This window comes from Lagopus leucura, unplaced genomic scaffold (genome assembly GCF_019238085.1).
Source record: "Lagopus leucura isolate 7727_CA_CO unplaced genomic scaffold, USGS_WTPT01 Super-Scaffold_1, whole genome shotgun sequence".
Lineage (NCBI taxonomy): Eukaryota > Metazoa > Chordata > Aves > Galliformes > Phasianidae > Lagopus > Lagopus leucura.
The window spans coordinates 36,669,407-36,688,482 of record NW_024962250.1 but is presented as its reverse complement, the minus strand read 5'-3'; the positions used below and the strand labels follow the sequence as shown (position 1 = coordinate 36,688,482).

Sequence of the window (19,076 nt, the reverse complement as noted above, 5' to 3'; positions counted from 1 at the left end):
ACTTGTCCAAATGGTTTTTACCTTCCCTCTTCAGCATGGGATTGTGGGTAGCTGTCACGCCTAATTTTGTAGATCTCTTTGGCCATGAAGCTTGGAAGCCTTGTACATCAGTCATCCAGGAGAAAGTCCAGCCAGCAATTACAGACACCTCTATGTGGTGGGGCACCGTAGGAATGGCAGCCTGATTTCCCTGTTTTTCTCTGGGTGTTGGTAATTCTTACTATAGCTCTTGAAAATCTTACTGAGAACAAACATAACTAAACTGCACTGTACTTTGTAGACTAATGTTTAATAAAGTTACAAACTGTGTCTATTTACCATAAACCTATCTCTCCTAAATGAAAGCTTAGTGGGCCAGTAATGAACAGTTTTAATACTACTTTCCCAGATTTCCTTTTCAGTCATTTCAATGTGGAATTGGCATTCATTTGAATTGCCAGTGATGATTAGGTTCAGACTAAATAGAAACATTTTCTTCTTCCAACCTACGGCTTTTCTGAACAAACTGACTATTAAAACATGATAAGCATTTATTTAATTGCTTTCTGAGCAAATCCTAAGCCATACAACAGCATGGAGGTCAAGAACAGAAAATCTCTGACATTTCAGAATGCTATCATTAGATGAGACCTTGAGACATCTGTATGTGTATGTTAATGGCTGTTCTGCTTTCACATATAATGACCTATTTCTCGTAGAAGAGCTAATATCTATGAATTTTTCATTTGCTGCCTAGTAGATTTCAATAAAAACTTAAGAGGTTTGAATTCAGTGTGTGTTTCATGGATTACTACTCTACAGATTTTTTTCAGCTGCTTAAAAGTAACAATATGCAGAGAATGCACTGGCCTGTTTTATACCTCTCTCTCAAAAAAAAAAAAAAAAAACCCAAGAAACACATTCTGCTGTGTCAGAAATCCTGTTTAAGTATATAAGGGTTTATTAGTTTTTTGATGATTTTGGTCATTATTAGATGAATAACCCCAAAACATACAGTATTAAATGTAAAAATAAATTCCATCTCGTCTGAGCCAGTGTTACTCCAGGAGACAGAGTCCATGTGCATGTACTACATACATCATCCTAGCTGTCAGAGCAGGGCTCTAACGTTCAAGTGATTTAAGATTATAGATCATAGGCCACTTGCTTCCCCTTAAGTAATAATAATAAATACACTAATGCTTTTAGTGTCATTGTTAATTCCTTATTTGTGAACACTCAGAGACAGGTTGAAGTGCTGTGGTTTGAAGATGGGATTTGAAGATGAGCTGTGCCCGAGGAGAACAGTGAAGTCTAATCTGTGTGCTTAAGGCACCATTGCTTCGGTGTGGAAGATCAACGCCTCTCCCACATATAAACACAATCAATGGAAGCTTTAAAACAAAGTTTTGTTTGAGACAGACATTTCCCACAAGCAGCAAGGACTAGATTTTCATTAATTTTTCTCCATGCTAACTTCCACTTTGTCTTTGCTGCTTGTCTGATAAGGACTCATCCTTTCTGGTTTTAGCTAACACCTTATTTAGAAAAGTGTCATTCAAAGGTAGATATGCAAGTTCTGACACAACACATCTACACACGTTAAATGGTAGTAATTCCAATCAAGCTGTACTTCAAATTCAAGTGCATGAAGTTAAAATCTTTAGTTATCAAAGAAGCACATACACGTGCTTATTTTTAGTACCTCAAATTGCTAGGATGGTTCATCACCATAGGAACCTACTGTAACACTTCTTACATATATTAATCTTCTTGTCCTCTGAATTTAGATTTCAAAACAAAGCCATTTCAACATGCTGAGTGACTGAATGAAATGTATTGTAAATCTGTGGCAAGTGATGTTGCAAAACACATTCCAGTGTGACAGTGTAGGTATATTTGGAACAGTTTAGGATGTAATAATGTACGTTAGGTTTAAAAACAACCGTGGATGACGGAAACTGTCTGACGGAAACTGGAAAGTTTAGAAACTCTTCACTAATTTCCACGTGTTGTGAGCATACGTGCTTTGCAGGATAATAAGCTTACTGAAAGACTTAAAAAGAACTGGAATGGGAACTCATTTGATCCAAAAATATCTGGACTGCAGACTGGGTAGGATCTCACTGTTGGAGCTTTGAAATCCGGACTGGAAGGAGCCCCTAAGGCAATGACCAGGCTGCTAAGGTGAGCAAGAGAAGCTAGTCAAGACCTGGGTCAGTAATCCCCTATTCCAACATACACTGGAGGACTGTCTGGATTTAGCAGCTCAGCTGCAGGTGCAGCGTAATCTTGCTAGCCTCACTATGTTAATGGTAATAAATTTAAGCCTGTGTACCTTGGAGGTCTCTATAGCGTGCTTCCATCCACCTGATGCTCTGGGGTTAGCACAGATGGATTCAATTTAAATGCAGAGTGCCTTAAAATGGACTTGAAGGGATAAAGATGGAACTAATGGAAGAGGAATGCTCCACCCTACAAGACTAGCCTCTGGAACTGTACCACTGTCTCCCTCAACTCTCAGCTGGGATTTACATTTTCTAATTTGACTCAGTGAAGCATATCACAACACTGTCCAGAGTGGAAATAAAGGTAGGAAAACTGTTGTGTTATGAAACAGCTTTCTACCCTTCTTCCAAAACCAATCTTCACTACATCAATCTTCAGTTAAGGTCCTGTAGCCAAAAGCAAACTGCCTTAAGCTCTCATACAGACTCTGGGATGCTTAGTGTGGGCACTAAGGGCTGCTGGTGCTGTTGCTTTTGCAGACTTGCAGGCTGTAGGGGATACAAAATACCAACATATTCAAACCGATGCTCAAGTTCTTACGTTTATCTCGTCTCTGTTCTTCTGCAACACTGGCTTTTCTGGGAAGTTCGATTAGATCCAAATACTGATGTCCAGATGCAGAGGTTCCTGAAATCCTTCCACTGTTATAAATAGGTTTTGGATCCAGGCCTAAGTTTAGGCAAGTCTTTACCAAGGGAAAATTGTTAAAAACCTAAGTCACAGATTTTACAGCCATATCAATTATCTAGCTAAGCAGCCATTACTGTCTTACAGACCAGAGAACACTGCTTACCACAAGCTGAAGATTATAGCTCTAACTGCATTTTTATAAGCTATAAAACCGGACATGTGGAAACTATGGAAGGAAATTTCAGTAATTAAAGCATAGGTTTTCCTCATTAACTGCAGAGCATCATTAAAATCTAATGAAAATGTGGCAGAATAATACAGTATTCTGGCTTAACTACAAGGAAATAAATGCAAATGAAAGTTCCATTTTCACATGTTTTTTAGTTTACACTGTAAGACTGAATGCATTTATTGTAGTTTACAATAGAAAAGTTCACTTCTAACATTGTATGAGTCAGCATTTGGAAGTTAGGGTATTAGTGTATAAGAAATTAACATATTAAGGAATGAGGCATACTGAACCAAAAAGTCAAAATCTGTATTAATTAATATTGTTATATTTGGTATGGTAAACTGAATTTCATTGCAGAAAATGAGTATGATAACTGTTGTTGCACCAGCATGATGTAAAACTAAATTTGTCAGTGTAGCAACTTTAATTTTGCATGTCCGAACAAACTGCATCATCATCCCATACTACACAATAGATTTAGACAAAGCAAGAACTTCAAAGCTCTGTAAACACTGTACATTTTAGGACATTAATTTGCCGTGACAATACCTTGCCCTCCCTCAGAAAATTGCTTTGTAAATTCTCAGACAGCAAAACTTCATGGAAATTGGAGCCTGAGAGCCTAACTTCAGCTGATGTGTATCAGCTCTACAGATGTCGAAGGAACATCACCAGTCTCCAGCAATTCTAAATCTTAAAATATTCATTCTAGGCACTACAGGTGGAAACCCTCCCATCTGATTTGAACTCTCTAAAACATCCAGCCCAAAGCTAGGTAGACTTCACTACACACCTCTCAGAGAGAGAAGCTCGGAGGACAGTTCACTCGGTCCAACCCGAAAATGGATGAGACACTGTGCAGACAACCTTTTCCTTAACAGACCTTTGAAGACACCTGAATAACCACTCCTTTCTGAGGGCAAAAGTCAGGTAGGACTTCCACCCAGCACAGCTGACAACACTACCACATTTTCTGCATCTTCCTGGCAACCAAAGGCCTTAAGTTCTAGTTGAGAGATTTCAGCTCAAGATCAATCTCTGCTGCCATTAAATGTTATACTAATTAGGCTGATGGGAATGTCGATGTCCTGGACATCAGCAGAAGGTCCAAACCAATCAAACTCATTTCATTGCAACTCACAGATGCCAATACTTTTCAGAAAATACTGATTAGTGTAGGTTTGACATTAAATTATGTCCTCAGATATAATTTGAAGATGAATTTCCTGTTGATTTCAATAATTAAGTACATTAAAACTGTTTAGCGTTTTGGCAAAGCAAGACTAGAAAGCAGAAAACATTTACCATAATGATAAAAGGCAAATTTCCAAAGTGGCACAATCACCATTTTTGACAACATTCCATTTTTGGTCCAACCACAACCATACTAAGGGAGTAGCATGCAGTTAAGAATTTGTTAGTAAGTTACATGCCGTTACACAGTTCTGTTTCAAAGAAAGCATACAATATATACAAACTCTATCTAAATTGTTACCTCATGTACTCATACCTTCTCTGTGTCAATTCCTTTGGACATGGACCAGGTTGAGACAATGTAATCCATGACTCTTTCACTAAGGCCTTTTGGGACTTGATATAATTTTAGGAAATCTCTCACATTGTTCAGCATTTCATGGTATCGGTTGGTGTTGGCATACATCTGCTGGAAAATTGTGGTGACGTTTCCAAAAATAGTTGCATAAAGAAGAGCTGGAAAAAAAAAAATAAATCACAAAGACAGTTAAAAATAAATATGCATGCTCCAGTAAAATGCCAGTCACTAATGATTTCAAAGACAGAAAAATGGCATCAGCTAACAATAGAAATTCCCAGGTGTATGGCCAGTAGGACAAGAGGAGGACAAGGCAGAGCAGGAAGCACTCCCTCAAAGCCACTCTTGGCATTACCTTCTTTTCTGGTTTGATTCTCCCCTTTCTAAACATGCTATCTTTACTTTCAAGCGTAGCCTGGTGAGTTGTTCTAAAGAATGACATGCTGTATTCAAGGAAATCACACGTTCTGAGTAAGCCTTTCCAATTGATAAGGCACCATATTCAGTACACTACTGCAAGAGCGATGCGGTGAAACTCTGAAAGAGGACGGTTGATATCTGAAGCCTAAATCTGACAAAGCACTCAAGCAAAACCATAAATGTACACCTTTGCTCATGCTATCATGAACGCTGGTGGATTGAAAGATAGTCTTAAAGCCAAGGAAGTTTAAAGCTCCTTATTGAGTCACAATATAATTACCCTTGCAAGGAAGCCCAAAATGACATTCTTCCATTAAGCAACACAGGTTTTGCAGAAAAGAGAATTATTGTGATTTCTCGTAATGCCAATGCATGGCACTTCACTTCTGACTTGATATTATCAAATACACAGAAGTCTGCCTGTCATTTTTAATAATCTTTACTCAGAGGTACTGTATACTGAAGTTCAGCTATGCATTTCCACACTGCATTTAAAACAAAACAAAACAAAACAGAAATGGCAAAGAATAACCCATTGTGAAAGGAAAAATGCTTTCTGTCTCTCAGTGCATAATGTCTTCCCTCAATACAACACGTCTATATCATTCCAGAAAGCTCACTCTGTTTCACAGTTATTTAATATTGTTTATCATCCCTACTCAAAAGATGGCATTTTTAAAGAAACATCATGCTTTCCTAAGGCCTATTTGATAAAAAAAAAGTGTATTTCCATATCGCACTGTGTTTCACTACATTAGTATAAAAATTAGATGCTGGAGTTCATGAGAAATACAACGTTCGCTGTTTCATCACAGTCAAAGGGGTTTTTTGAATCTCAAATGACAAGACTGTACTGAATAAGGTCTTACAGAGAGGAGTGTAGATGAACAAGCTTTCAGTTTTAAAGAGCACAGCAGATGAATACTCTATGTGATTGTGAAAAATAAAGCTCTCTGCAAAGGGCAATTAATTCCCCCCCTCCCCCCCTTGCTTTACTGATCATTGTTTCATGTTTGCTAGCCACTAAAGGGTTTTCCATATCTCTGTGCCCACCTGTATAGATAGCAACACTTCTCTGAGTATATTAACATTAATATCATGAAAAGTTTAGGATGGATGGATGCCCCCTGCATTGGGTTCTTTTCAGCTTTCTTTGCTCCTCTGGATTTTGCAGCTGGACAAGCTTGACAAAGTACCACTTCCAAGTGTGACATTCTTCATCCTTCTGATGTGCTCATTTATCTCAAACTCAGCTCATCAGATATGTGAGCGCAGAACATCTCCCTTTCTCACCTTCTGATGATGCAGTGTTAAAATGACTCCAACCATAAAGGTAAAGAGAAATCAGAACTGGCCCCACAACCCTGCCTTTCTGCATGACTGAAATGTATTAAATTCTGGAGCTATATTCACATTCTGTCATGTGAATAAAAATGGCAGTGCACTCAGTGCAACCTGGCCACGTAAACCCCAGGAAAAGACACAGGCTGATTGAAAACGTGACACAGTGCCCTGTTAGATAAGGAAAAAAAAATACTCAGCTCTGATACTTGCCAGGCTGGAAACAGTTATGTGTGCCATGGCTAAAACAGCTTGTCTGAAGCAAATGGCACATACACCCTCCTCTGCAAAAATAAAAACTCTTTGGCAGGGAATATTTGTAGCAAATGCTCTGCCAGAAGAGAAATTCTAGCTCTGTGTCTCTTAATATAGGATCCTGGAAAGTTGTACCTAAAGAGAGCACGTCTGCTCAAGAAATTAAGGATAGAATAAATAAGATTGCAAAATCTGATGGAAACATTATCCCATAGAACTCCAGTGAGCCAGAATTCACAAGCCTACAAGCCACAGAGCCTGCATACAAGTTACATTTGCTTACAGGCACTCAACTTGAGGATGGGCGCAGCAAACATCACAGAGAGGGGCCGGACCAGGGAGGTGAGCTGGTTCTGCTCCTCAGCTGGCTATTCTCTGCATGGACAGCTGGCAGCCTGAGATGTGTGGGCACTGCTAATGGGCACTCCTCAGCTTATAAGAGCTGAAAGCTCTCTGTAAGAGACCCATAATTTGCAAAGGAACACTTGCTTAATGAGCAAATGTCACAGGGGCAGGTGTGGACACTACCTTTAATAAACAAAGGCAGAGGAGCGTTACTGAAGGCCTTTCACTTTTGGCTGGATTTTAATTATTTTTGGCGGGGAGAATTGGAAGCAAAGATCATTTGCAAGAGGTTTTGAAGCTTATAAAATACTGTGTGACTCCTGAATGCATGAGGATTTAAGCAATCTCTAAAATCACACATACACTTCAATAGTTTTAATTTAGTCTCTCCTTTTGCGAGAAGCTCAGGCAAAAAGGAAGAAATGATGCCACACAGGCTGGAGGGGAAATTACTTTAGCTGATTCCTTGAAATGACTGGCTAGGTCAGACACTATTTATTCATCTTCTCTTGAATGGGTCAGAGACCTCCATAATTCTTCTGTTTCCTACAGACATGCGATGCTCACTTACTTAATTGCTCCATCCAGGTAAATCTCAGTCTTCACAAGATTTCATACCGATCCATTTAAAATAATGATGTGGAAATATTTCTGCTCAGTCCTAAAGATGGATCAACTGTTATCTTAATTTCCATTTTAACTCTTCTGCGTTAAAGAAGTGTTCCCTAAATTATATAGGAGGATCTAAGTGGTACATATTTTTATGTCTAAAATGTGTGTTGCACTACTATACTCATACAGGCATAAAATATTTTTGCATGATTTAGCAACAGTGTTATATAAAACTTTAGGACTGTTTAAAAACAAGGAATTTTCATTAAAAAAAGAAAGAAGACTCAGATTTACTGAAATTATCCCAAAGTATTTCAGATCCCCTGTTATCCTGACTGTATGTTAAACAAATCCAAATAGGAACATCTGCCTTCACGCACTGAAGACTTGACTGAGAAATGAAATTTTCTCTATGGTGTGCTTTATGATGAAGTATTATTTAAGGTTATACAATATACTTTCAAGTCAATTTCAAAGAAAGTGAAGCCTCAGTTCTGGAAAAACATGGATACTTATTTTTGCATGCTGCAGAGGCTAGCTGCACCTTCTTCAAAGAATTTTTGGTATTAGGCACTCTTCTAAGATTATTTGATTAATCTTATAAAAGCTACATCTTTCATTGGAGAGATTAGACATAAATCCAGCTTTGTAGATACTACACATAATTAGATATAAGCTCCAAATACAAATGTGTGAGCTATTTGAAAAGCAGAGCAGTTTTCTGTTACTCCTTTCCTCCACACAGTCACTCAGACTGCAAAACAGCTGCAGGCAGTGCAAGTAGAAAAAAAAAAAAGCAACAACCTCTTTCCTCCTAGTACACCTGCAGTCATATCACTGCAATTTCTGTGCCAAATAAACCAGTGTATTTATCCTCCCATAAGCCACACCAAAGCCTTGCTATGTCCAGCCAAAGACCTGGACTCTGCAGTGAATTTCAGCACTGAACTTCCCATCATAATCACCTGACTGCTAAAATAAGGGGAGTGCCGGATGCAACTGTGTTCAAGAAATTATTGCACCAGCATGAATCCATCACCCATATAGCCGATATGCTCTACATACAGTTCCTGCATCCAGATGTATGTCCCACATTGCCAGCACAGGGAGGTGGTGGTCCTCCATGCACTCATCTGTCTCACACTGCTGTCCACAGAAGGTGTACAGCTCCTCCATGGCTCCAAGTGAGATTCACCCCTGCTCTCCTGACTCAACACTTTCTGACAACATAGTTATGCAAGCTCTAAATTAAGAGGATAATGATAATAATGATAGATTTGTAAAATCTCTGCTTGCACTGATGAGATATTTGACAAGAACTAAATAATTATGTAATTACAAGGATCATCAGTAGTAAACTGTAGGAACTGACACTTGCCTGTTCTTTTCTTTACAGGGGATGCTGTTTGCACAGCTGAGTGGAACAGCTGCTTTGGATGCAGTCACACATTTTGCATACTTTCCTCATAAATTCTTATAAAAACAAGAGCTTTCAACTGCACTTGTGCAGTCACTAATTTTTAACAGCAGCATTTTTGTTTATAAGAGCACTTAGAAAAAGGAAAATATTTAGTTTAGAGCTCTGATGCCTCTTTGCCATGCAAATGTGATGTGCTATATTTTGGGACACAGTTCCAATCCAAGACAAGCCAAATTGGTACAAAGTACACTACCATGGTTTGCTGAGACAGACTTCAATTAAATTAAGGTTTGTGTTTCCCATACCTATTAGCATGTCCAGCTTCCAATCCATAGGAAGCAAGCGACAGTAGCAGAAGTTGGCTAAGGTTCCTTGGCAGCATAGACAGAAAAAAATCCTCCTGAATTTAAGCACCAAGGGCTGCCTAGGTCTGACAGTGCAGCTGTCTAAGCAGCTTGAGGTTACAGCTCATGTACAGTATCTTCCCTGCTCAGCACACCTTACCACAGTCACCCCATGCGATTAGACCACTCTGTGCTGCATAGCCCTGCACGGGTTTAGTGATCTTCTCTTGGCATTCATATGCAATTTCTGGCATTTTCTTTCATCTGAAAAGATTTGCATGTCTTGATTCTGCTTCTTCTTCACTGTATTATTCCATGGAGGTGAGCAAGCAGGCAGACACAGCCTGAAAAACGGTGGTGACTGCACCATAACAGGCAGCAGGGCAAACAGCATAACCTTTGTTAACTGAGCAGCAAAACCTCACATCACCTGAAAAATCTGTCTTGTAGTGAAGGAGCCTTAACTGTGGAAACTGTTTCCCTGAGACCTCTGCTGTAAGAGACTGAGAGGCTTTTTCTACCTATTTCATATGCAGTAGAAATTGGACCTAGCGGGTCACAACCTCTGGTGGTGACAATTGGTGGAGGAATATTTAAGTTTCCACTTATAAAAAGAGTATGACATGAATAGAGAGAAGCATAAATTGTTAAAATGAACTAAACCATTTCTTAATACTAATGCTTTTTTATTTTCATTTCTCCAGAAATCCAACACCTCCTCACCAAACAGCCCATCTAGTATCTGAGATGCTGCAAGAAGTCCTCTGCCATAAATGTTAATACTAAGGCAATCACTTCCCGAAAAGCATTGAAGTGCAAAAGGAAAGCAGTGAGGAAGATAACCAAAATTCATGAAAATTATGTTCCCCATGAATGCCAGCAACTGCACATCTCCTACACTTTGCTCCCTTTCTCCTTTATCATTTTCTCCATTTTGAATATTATTCTTAGCATTGCCTCATTTCCATGCAAATCTCCATCATTTCAAAAAAGTTTCAGCGGTGCCTGTCAAACAATCACCCATCACAGAAATCCTTCACATTCCTTTCTCCATCAAAGAATAAAAGCTGCTTTTCTGGAGCAGCTGGTCTTCAGTGTTTTTACTGGCTAGTGCTTACACCTGTGGATTAAAACCATCCCATCTGTCCTCCTCTGTGTCTCCTTGTGTCAGACTTGTCACCAGGAGCAAGTACAGGGTGCATAGGACCTCCTGAAGTACTGTATGGAAGGAAGCATGGGAACCAACAGTCTCTCAGAAGTAATCATTTCCAGGAAAAAAAAAAATTATCTGTGTAAAGTTGGCAGCTGTCAGTATTACTGTATGAAACAACTTGACAGCTTGTTGCTAGATTTGGGCTTTGGGTTCTCATTTTTATTTATTTATTTATTTATTTATTTATTTATTTATTCTTTTCCCTACATTTTTCCCCCCTTTCTTCAGTATTTTTAAGGGATTTTTTTAGTGGAATACCAAGCTCTTGTCACATTAAGATAAACCCAGGACAGCAATGCTGCTGGAGGCAGGATGCCAGAACATCACTTGAGCTCTGAGGTATACTACCTAAACTGCCTGTCTTGTTAAAATACAATAGGAAATTTGTAAACACACCTTCCAAGTACTTAACTGCAGTGGAAGATATTTCTAGCTTCTAGCTCTCTCCTTCCAGGCTCCTTTTTTCCCCATATGCCAACATAAAAAATTTGTACCACATACAGATGATGGTGTGCAGACACTCAGAAAGACAACATGTATCTACACCATGTAGGTATGCACAGATATGACTGTATGTGTAAGTAGAGGTGAACATACAGTATGAATGGGCTCAGGCATTCTGCAACCATCACTCTTCCTTCTAATCTCCTAATTTTCTCAGTCTTTCTACTTCTCCCAGATCTAACATTGTTTATTTATTTAATTAGATGTTCAATTTGCTTCTCAACACAATTAATAAGAAAGGAATCAGAACAATTAGGTAAATGATCTCAGCTATAAAACACTGGCCATGCGTGGCCGTGAAAGGTAAGGAAAATACAGCAGTTAGCATAACAGAGTATCACTTGCACAGAAACTACCTGAAAACAATGAGACCGAGCACAGGTAAAGCAGTGCTGTTTCTAGGCAGTAGTTCCTTCCTTCTGTATTTTAATTAATCAGCCTGCAGTCCCTGAGGACAGGTCTTGTATGTAATTAAAGGGTATTTTTAGGAGGAAGAAAACAAAGCACTTAATACTGTTAAATACTAAAAACCTCCAATCTGGAGGTGATGCTTACATCCCGTTATTTTCAGAATAATTCTGCTTTGTGAAGTGACCACAGAACTGACATAATTGAACCAAATGCTGATTCTCACTCATACAAGTCATCCACACACACAAAAATGTCCCCTCACATTTTCTTTTCTGCAAATTCAGGATCTGGACAGAACAGAGCAAAATTCTGTCTCTGAAGTTTTATGTGCTGATGTTGAAAGCCTGTCTTAAATTAAGTGGGTCTTCCCTCGAAGTAACAAGAGGACAAAACAAAAAGTAACCCAGAAAGACTTTAGACAATTCACCTTCATGTTTACAAAACTGAAGTAATTTATATCAAAATATTTTTTCCTCCTGTCTCGATTTCCAGCCTTCAGAATCTAATCAGTGGAAGAAAATTCCATTTTGACACAAAAAATGTGTTAAGAGCATAAGAAAAAATGGAGCACTCACTACACACTGCTCACAACGTTTATCTCAGTATTGATTTAGCTATGGTAGATGCCAAACTGCCTCTGGACCTTCTTCAGGGACTTGGTGGTAGTTGTTCTCTAAAGCAATTATAGTGAAACCTAGCTGCAAAAACATGTGTGTTTTCCACTTCTATAGCCCACATTCACGTTTGCCAGTGCCACAAACTGCTCCACTGATGAACAACAGCGTGGTAAAATGACATGCAATCCTCTAAATGTACTTCTGCATTTTCCCTCACAAGAACATAATGACAGGCAGTAAGGTGCATGCAGAACTAGACATCAGCACTCCAGAGGTCACAGACAGGTCTGTTTTCAGATGAAACAAAAGCTGCCTAAATACTACATCAAGCATGTCTCCCACCAGTGCCCCAATTCTCCACAATACCAAGCAAACCAATGCTGCGGGAAACAGCAGCAGCTACTGATGTTGCAGGAAATCCTTCCATGTTCAACAGAACGATGAAAGACTGCATGCACCGATCAACCAAAAGAAAGAAAACAAGTCTAGCTCTTCACTTCAGCCACTGTGGATGCATTGCCAAAATGTGCATAACTACGTGAGATAGGAAAAGCATCTGTATTTCCTGGCAGCCGTCCTGCAGCACTCCTCCTCCCTGCCTAGCTCCTTCTGATCAGCACTTGTTTCTATCTGATTACCCATGTTTTCTTGCTCACCGTTCCCGGAATGAGATTCTGGAATTAAATTTGCTGTATTTCCATTCCAACATTAACACTAATTTCACCGAAGTCAATGAAATTATATTGATGTCTGGAGAGCATCAGAAGAGAGTAATTGAGTGCATTTTATCACTTTCCTTTGCCTTTTTTGTGGTTGTTTAGCAGCATTTTTAAATGTCCCATTTCACTTAAATACATTTATTCTGCTCTTTCATCTTGCAACAAAGTCACCCTCTGTGTGATGATGGTGTTCTCGCTGTACAGCTCCAGAAGTGGTCTGGAAAATGCTGATTGGCATATAGCCCTGGGAGCTGCAAACAGTGACAACAGTGACATATAGCATCACACCAACAGCCCATGGAGGCCAAAATCCCTTTCCTGACTGCAGCTCCTCATGAATACTTTTGGTATGACCATAAGAAAGAAGATGCACAGGGCATTTTCTTCATCTCCACGAACCCAAGGTCCAGGAACTTTCTATACTGTGTACTGCATGCAAGCACAGGCATTTATTGATCAGCAATCAGATCTCTCCACTGAGAATACCTAATTCCTTTCAAAGAAACTATTTCTGCTTTTTCTCACCAAGCATCATCATAGAATCATATCATAGAATCATAGAAAGGCTTGGATTGGAAGGGACCTCAAGGGTCATTAATCTTCAACCCCCCTGCCACATGCAGGGCCACCAACCTCAGCATTTAATACCAGACCAGGCTGCCCAGGGCCCCATCCAACCACAGCCTCTCTGGGCAGCTGTTCCAGCACCTCACTCTCTTATTGTAAAGAACTTCCCCCTGACATTCAACCTAAATCTTCCCTCCTTCAACTTAAAACCATTTTCCCTTTCCTGCTACTATCAAATGAATGCAGCGAGGTATTTAGTCACACCATTTAGTCCTGCTGCACCAGCATTACAATGACCACCCCCAGCTCCCCTTGTGAGGAATGGCACTTCTGCACCTTCTGTGCACCACTCTTTGTTTCTCCAAGCTTTCCTGTGCTGTGCTTTCCCATCATTAAAGCCCTCGTCTAATTGACCTCTGGTTTAGAAATCATTATTGCACAGGTATAGCTAGCTATTTTTTGCCTATATGTGCTGACACTGAATTTCATCTGTCCTTTTCACAACTGCTTCTGTGGAGGGATTGATACATCAAACCAGTACCCCTAATTTCAGGATTAAGAAGAAAAAAGACCTGCTGCACAAGGGAGTAAAGCTGCACTCATATACAACTGTGAGGCAAAGAATTAAAAAAAATCAGGCTAATATTAAATTGCTTCTTAGATTTTTTTAGGCTTATGCTAGCATCATGGCTTAGGTCCCACTAATTGGGAAGATATTATCATCTTTCTGCTATAAGAAGTGCTGGCTATTTCTCAGAGCAGGGCAAATACAGATAAAGCTGCTCTTGAATGTTATCCAACAATGAATAAATTCACCCTTAAAGTCCAGTGAAAATACGTGAGAGGTTTGACAAAACGAAGACATCTAGATGTGAACTAAGCATTTGACAGCTATGGGATGCCTCTCAAACATTAATTCTTTAGCAGCAAGAGTAAGCATTGGTTTTTAAAATGCATTTTCAGCCTCCCAGTTCGGCAGTTCCAGTGTCACACAATTATATTTCCATTGTTTAAATTATACACAGAATAGGAAATCTAGGTGGAAGGGGAAGTTTGACTGTTTGCTGAGGTTTTTTGGTCCCTCTGTGTTAACGACTTAATCCTGTTAGTGCTACCAGCGCTTCACATTCAGTTGTCCCTCACACTGAATACTTCTGTGAGTAAGAAACAGCTAAAAGCCTTGCAGGATGAAGTCTTCAAATGCAATGAAATGAAATTCAACAACTCATTTATTAGAGCATCTTCTCAGGCCTTCTAACCTGCTTGTTCCCAACCCTTTGCGATATGGTACATTCATTTTATACTGAACTATTAATTGTAGTTGACTTTGCAAAGCTGTTTTCTTTACATTTTTATTCAGTTTCGCAAAATCAGTCCCAGCAGAGCTCATTTTATTCCCCACAGTTTCTTTGATCAAATTGCAAATATTTCTTTTAATCTTTTAAGGCATTGGAATTTATTATCTGAGGAGCAGAGCCTCTTCATCTCCTCTACTGATGGTTTGGGAGAAACAACCTTTCACATATTTCTCACTTTATGCAAGTGTTTATTCCTGTAAGTACACATTAATAAGTGTAACACATTCACCTAACCTAAATAAAAACACTTTGAACCAAATTTGCAAGCTAACCTACCATGTTTCTTACTTACATCAAACGCATTTTTCCCAGAGGTCATGATCCAAAATTTACTGAGGTCAATGGAAACTATCTGCTGATGTTGGAGAGTTTCAGGTTTGGCAATAAGCACACAAATTCATCTCCTCCTTCCAGAACCTGCATGCAAAATTTCCCAAAGGCATGGCAAATGGCCTTTGGGAAATGATTTGATGTTTTCAGCATCTGCTTTCACTAAGTTCACTGCAACACAGACACTGTTTATACAGAAGGGTAGGTGTTGTTATTGAAGCAAGAGGGAACTAAAGAAAAATGATGCTAATAATATCACAGACACCACCACATATTTGATATGTATACAAATATCTTACAGAGAAAGATAAGCAATTTGATTTCACTCGGTATTTTTTACTTCAGTTCTCCATGTTATATTTTTTCACAGAAAAATTCAGAATGAAATATCACACAGAAATGAGACATTTTCTTAATCACTCATTTTTTTCACTTTTTATATCATCAAAGTGAAAAGTTTTTTTTTTTTTAAATAAAGCAATGTTTCCTCTGATTTTTTAAAACCTTTCAAGCAGAAAACAAAGAGAAGGATTCCTTGCCAGTTTGTTTTCAGTGTAAGAAAAGAGCTTAAGAGAAAAGAAAGAAAATGAACAAAAGAGAACTTCTCTGCTCCCTTGAAAACAAAGACAGAGACAGCTGAGGAGCAAAAAAAGAAAAACCCCAGCTTGTGTATATTAATTTCTTGTTGCAAAATATCTCACTGTGAACAAAAATCCATTTTTCAACAAAACTAAGCTTTCGTTTCACTACATGGTTTGAATAAGTTTCTACCATCAGGTTTTTTTTCCCCTCTATCTTGTTAATTCCCTCCCCCAAGTCTCCTTCAAGCCTCTGCTGAAGTTTTTCAGTATTGATACAGCACATTTCTTGCACTGCTGAGAAGCTTAGCTGCCTCACATTCCTCTCAACTGTTTTCCTTCACTTTACTCTATGTTGTTCCTAATTATTTATCGTAATTAATAAGATGCCTCCTCTGGGCAGAGCTGGTTGCCATGACACTGTAAGAAATAACTCTATTTCCCCATCCCTAGATCTTTTTTAAGCGTTTATACTGAACATCTCACTTCCACCAGCTCCCCAGCTTCATATACATGTGCAAAAAATAATTAGCAATCTAACCCTTGCAGCCAGGTTTTATCAGAACAACGGGGCTAAAAATGGTCCTCTGATAAAGTTTTTCTCCTGATAAAACTGGCCGAGCTGCTGCAGCTTTAGCTCCCTGCCGTAGCACTGCACACCTCTGTCATCTGAAGTGCTGTCAGTCCAGCTGCCAAACCACAAATTCTCACCACTGGGGATTTGCTCCAACAAAGTAACTGCAATTACCAGCTTCATCAGCTTCTACCCTGTGACTCCTGATAGAGTTACTAGTGATGCTGAAGGCTCAAGGCTGCTTGAGGGTGAATATTTTTCTAACCTGGCTGCTGCATGTAGCACCACGACTTGGTTTTGAGTATGACATGGGACTGGGGGCATCACCCACAGAGCACCTGGCTGTTAGCTCAACTGCTACAAAACAAGCACAGGCAGCTTGTGTGCTCCTCCCTGCTGTATGTTTATCCTCAAACTCAGACATAACCCACCTTTCTGCATCTGCCACCATCTTCCACATACCACTATCACACATCCCATTCAGCAGAATGGACTGTTCCCATGGCACGGCATCTAGAACTGCCCACTAAACACAGGAGTAGCAGCACTTGAAGACACAGATGCTCTTCCTCCACAGCCTTGCAGGCAGCAAATCTGACAGTACACCCTTGGCCATGAAGAAGCAATGTCTTTGTTCTCTGCATGGAAAAAAGACACGCCTTCTTATCATACTTATCACTGGCAAACTGGTGGCTCTCTAGGCTGTTCACTGGGTCTTGGACCATAACCAGCAATTGATCAGGTCACTGTTTTGGATGGATGTTTTTTTCAGGATAGATCAGACTGGTGAGAATGTGGAATTTAGACCTTTCCAGGCAGCTTCTGCTAGCCACGTAAGGTGGAAATCATCACCAGTGAGGAAATAAGGATCTATTCTGCAAGAGAATTAAATGTTTTCCATTGAAACAAGCCAACTGTGTCTGTGCACAACTGTACACAACTGTGTATTCCAGCTGTAGTCTGCATCATTTAATACCATGGCGAAGCTTTTGAGATGAACTTTCCTGTAAGCCTATAGCACAGCCATAGCTCACTAACAGCAAAGGTAGTCCTGTCAGAATTTTAATAAATCTGGTAATATGCACCTCAAATAATTTCCAATAGAAAAGCCTTGAGGAAATAAAAAAGAAAAAAAAGTACTGCAAAAATCTTATCTTCTTATAAAGAGAAAGTGGGGAGGGAAAAAAGAACTTTACCCAGCATACTGTGTTTTAACTAAAAAAAGAAAAAAAATTAACAGGTTCTAAATTTATGGTTGGTCTATTTGAATGACAAAAAGATAAAAAGAATCCATATTAGATGCACTGTCTTCTATTTAGAGAAAAGCGACAATAGACATTCTGGAGATGTATGTTATATAAACCTGGAATCTGAAAAATTAAGATCCAACTATTGCAAGAGTCAGCCCCTATGTGCTGACTCAACTCCTTTTTCAACACTGCCTTGAAAATGCAGAAAGAAAAGGGGGATAAAAGATGAAGAATAAGGACTGGGTTTAATTAGTAACACTAATTTTTTTGAGTTGTTGGCAAAACGATGCTGTTTTAAAACCCTTTTATCTTCAATATTTGAACATCTAATGATCCATCTCTAATCAATACAGAAAAGCTGCCAGCTATTCTGAGAAACAGAAAACTGTCTACATCCAACCACTACACATTACCTGCATTATTGGAGGTGCTGAATTAACATTGTTCTGACAGCAAACCTGCAGGCTGATTCCTTTGCCTCAAGCAACTTCAGAGACATTTTGGAGATGTGTATTGACTCGAGCACCAGCAGAAGAGGGAATAACTGGGATGGGTGAAAGAATTTAAGCACTAATTTGCTTTGTTACCCTAAAAATACTTTTTATAAGAAAATAAATTGAAAATCAAATGATTTAAGATTCAGGAATTTGGATAGTAGCCTAATCTGAAAGCCTTGTCATGGCCTCAGACAGACCACAGAAACAACAACTGTTCCCTCACTGCATGTCAGTGCAGAAGTAAACAAAGTAAGGTCTAATTCCGGTCCTCCATCTTAACAAAAAAAAAAAATAAAAGGAAACAAACAAATACTCCCTAAAACATTTACAAAGGAAACATGATAACAAATGCAGTAGTGCCCTCTCAGTTGTCCCTAAAACTGACAGTACCTTTAAGAGGTGAGATGCAGTGGGATAGCAAATGCACGTGCAACCTCCAGGTCCCCCCAAATTACCTGAGACTTGATCATTTTCAGATTCTCTTTTCAAGAAAGAAACCATAGCTGTTCCTTTTCCCACTGAAGTATCAGTGCAAGAGTTTTTCAGCGCCAACATTCAGAATGGAAAACTACACTTGGATGAGTACTGTGAATAGTGAAATAATGGGTCATTGTTAGAGTCCTTGGGCATCGTGGAAAGGATCCACAGAAGAAATACAAACCCAAACCAAAACTTAAGCAAATTTCCATGTCTGCATCCTTGGAATTACTCAAAATGACTGGCTGCTTCTCTTTTTAATCTAAATATTTCCAAATCACCTACAAGTGTACTTTTCTGCTTGCCTGGAAGTTGAGAGTATCATATAACATAGCAGTAGTCTCACACCCCAGCCATACTGGAACCCAGAAACACATCTCGGTAGTCAACATCTGGGCTGGCAAGAGAAAAACAGATTTGGCAAGTATATGGGAGGGACCAGGCAGTGACACCTGCAAGCAAGAGTGGCTGATGAACTAGGGAGGATGTCAGGAATAGTTAAGAATGGCCAGGATTCGTCACAGGAGAGTGTGAGCACATCTGGGAGAGAACAGGCGGGAGC

At 39.3% G+C, this 19,076-nt stretch overlaps 1 protein-coding gene across 1 annotated transcript in view; it reads right to left on the bottom strand.

Moving 5' to 3' along the window:
* The window catches only part of KCNH5 (potassium voltage-gated channel subfamily H member 5), a 141,906-nt gene that overhangs the window by 41,649 nt on the left and 81,181 nt on the right, over positions 1–19,076 (bottom strand). Inside the window, exon 8 of the mRNA XM_042866255.1 lies at positions 4,641–4,840. Coding sequence (XP_042722189.1) covers positions 4,641–4,840 — 200 coding nt within the window. The remainder of the gene's footprint in view (positions 1–4,640; positions 4,841–19,076) is intronic.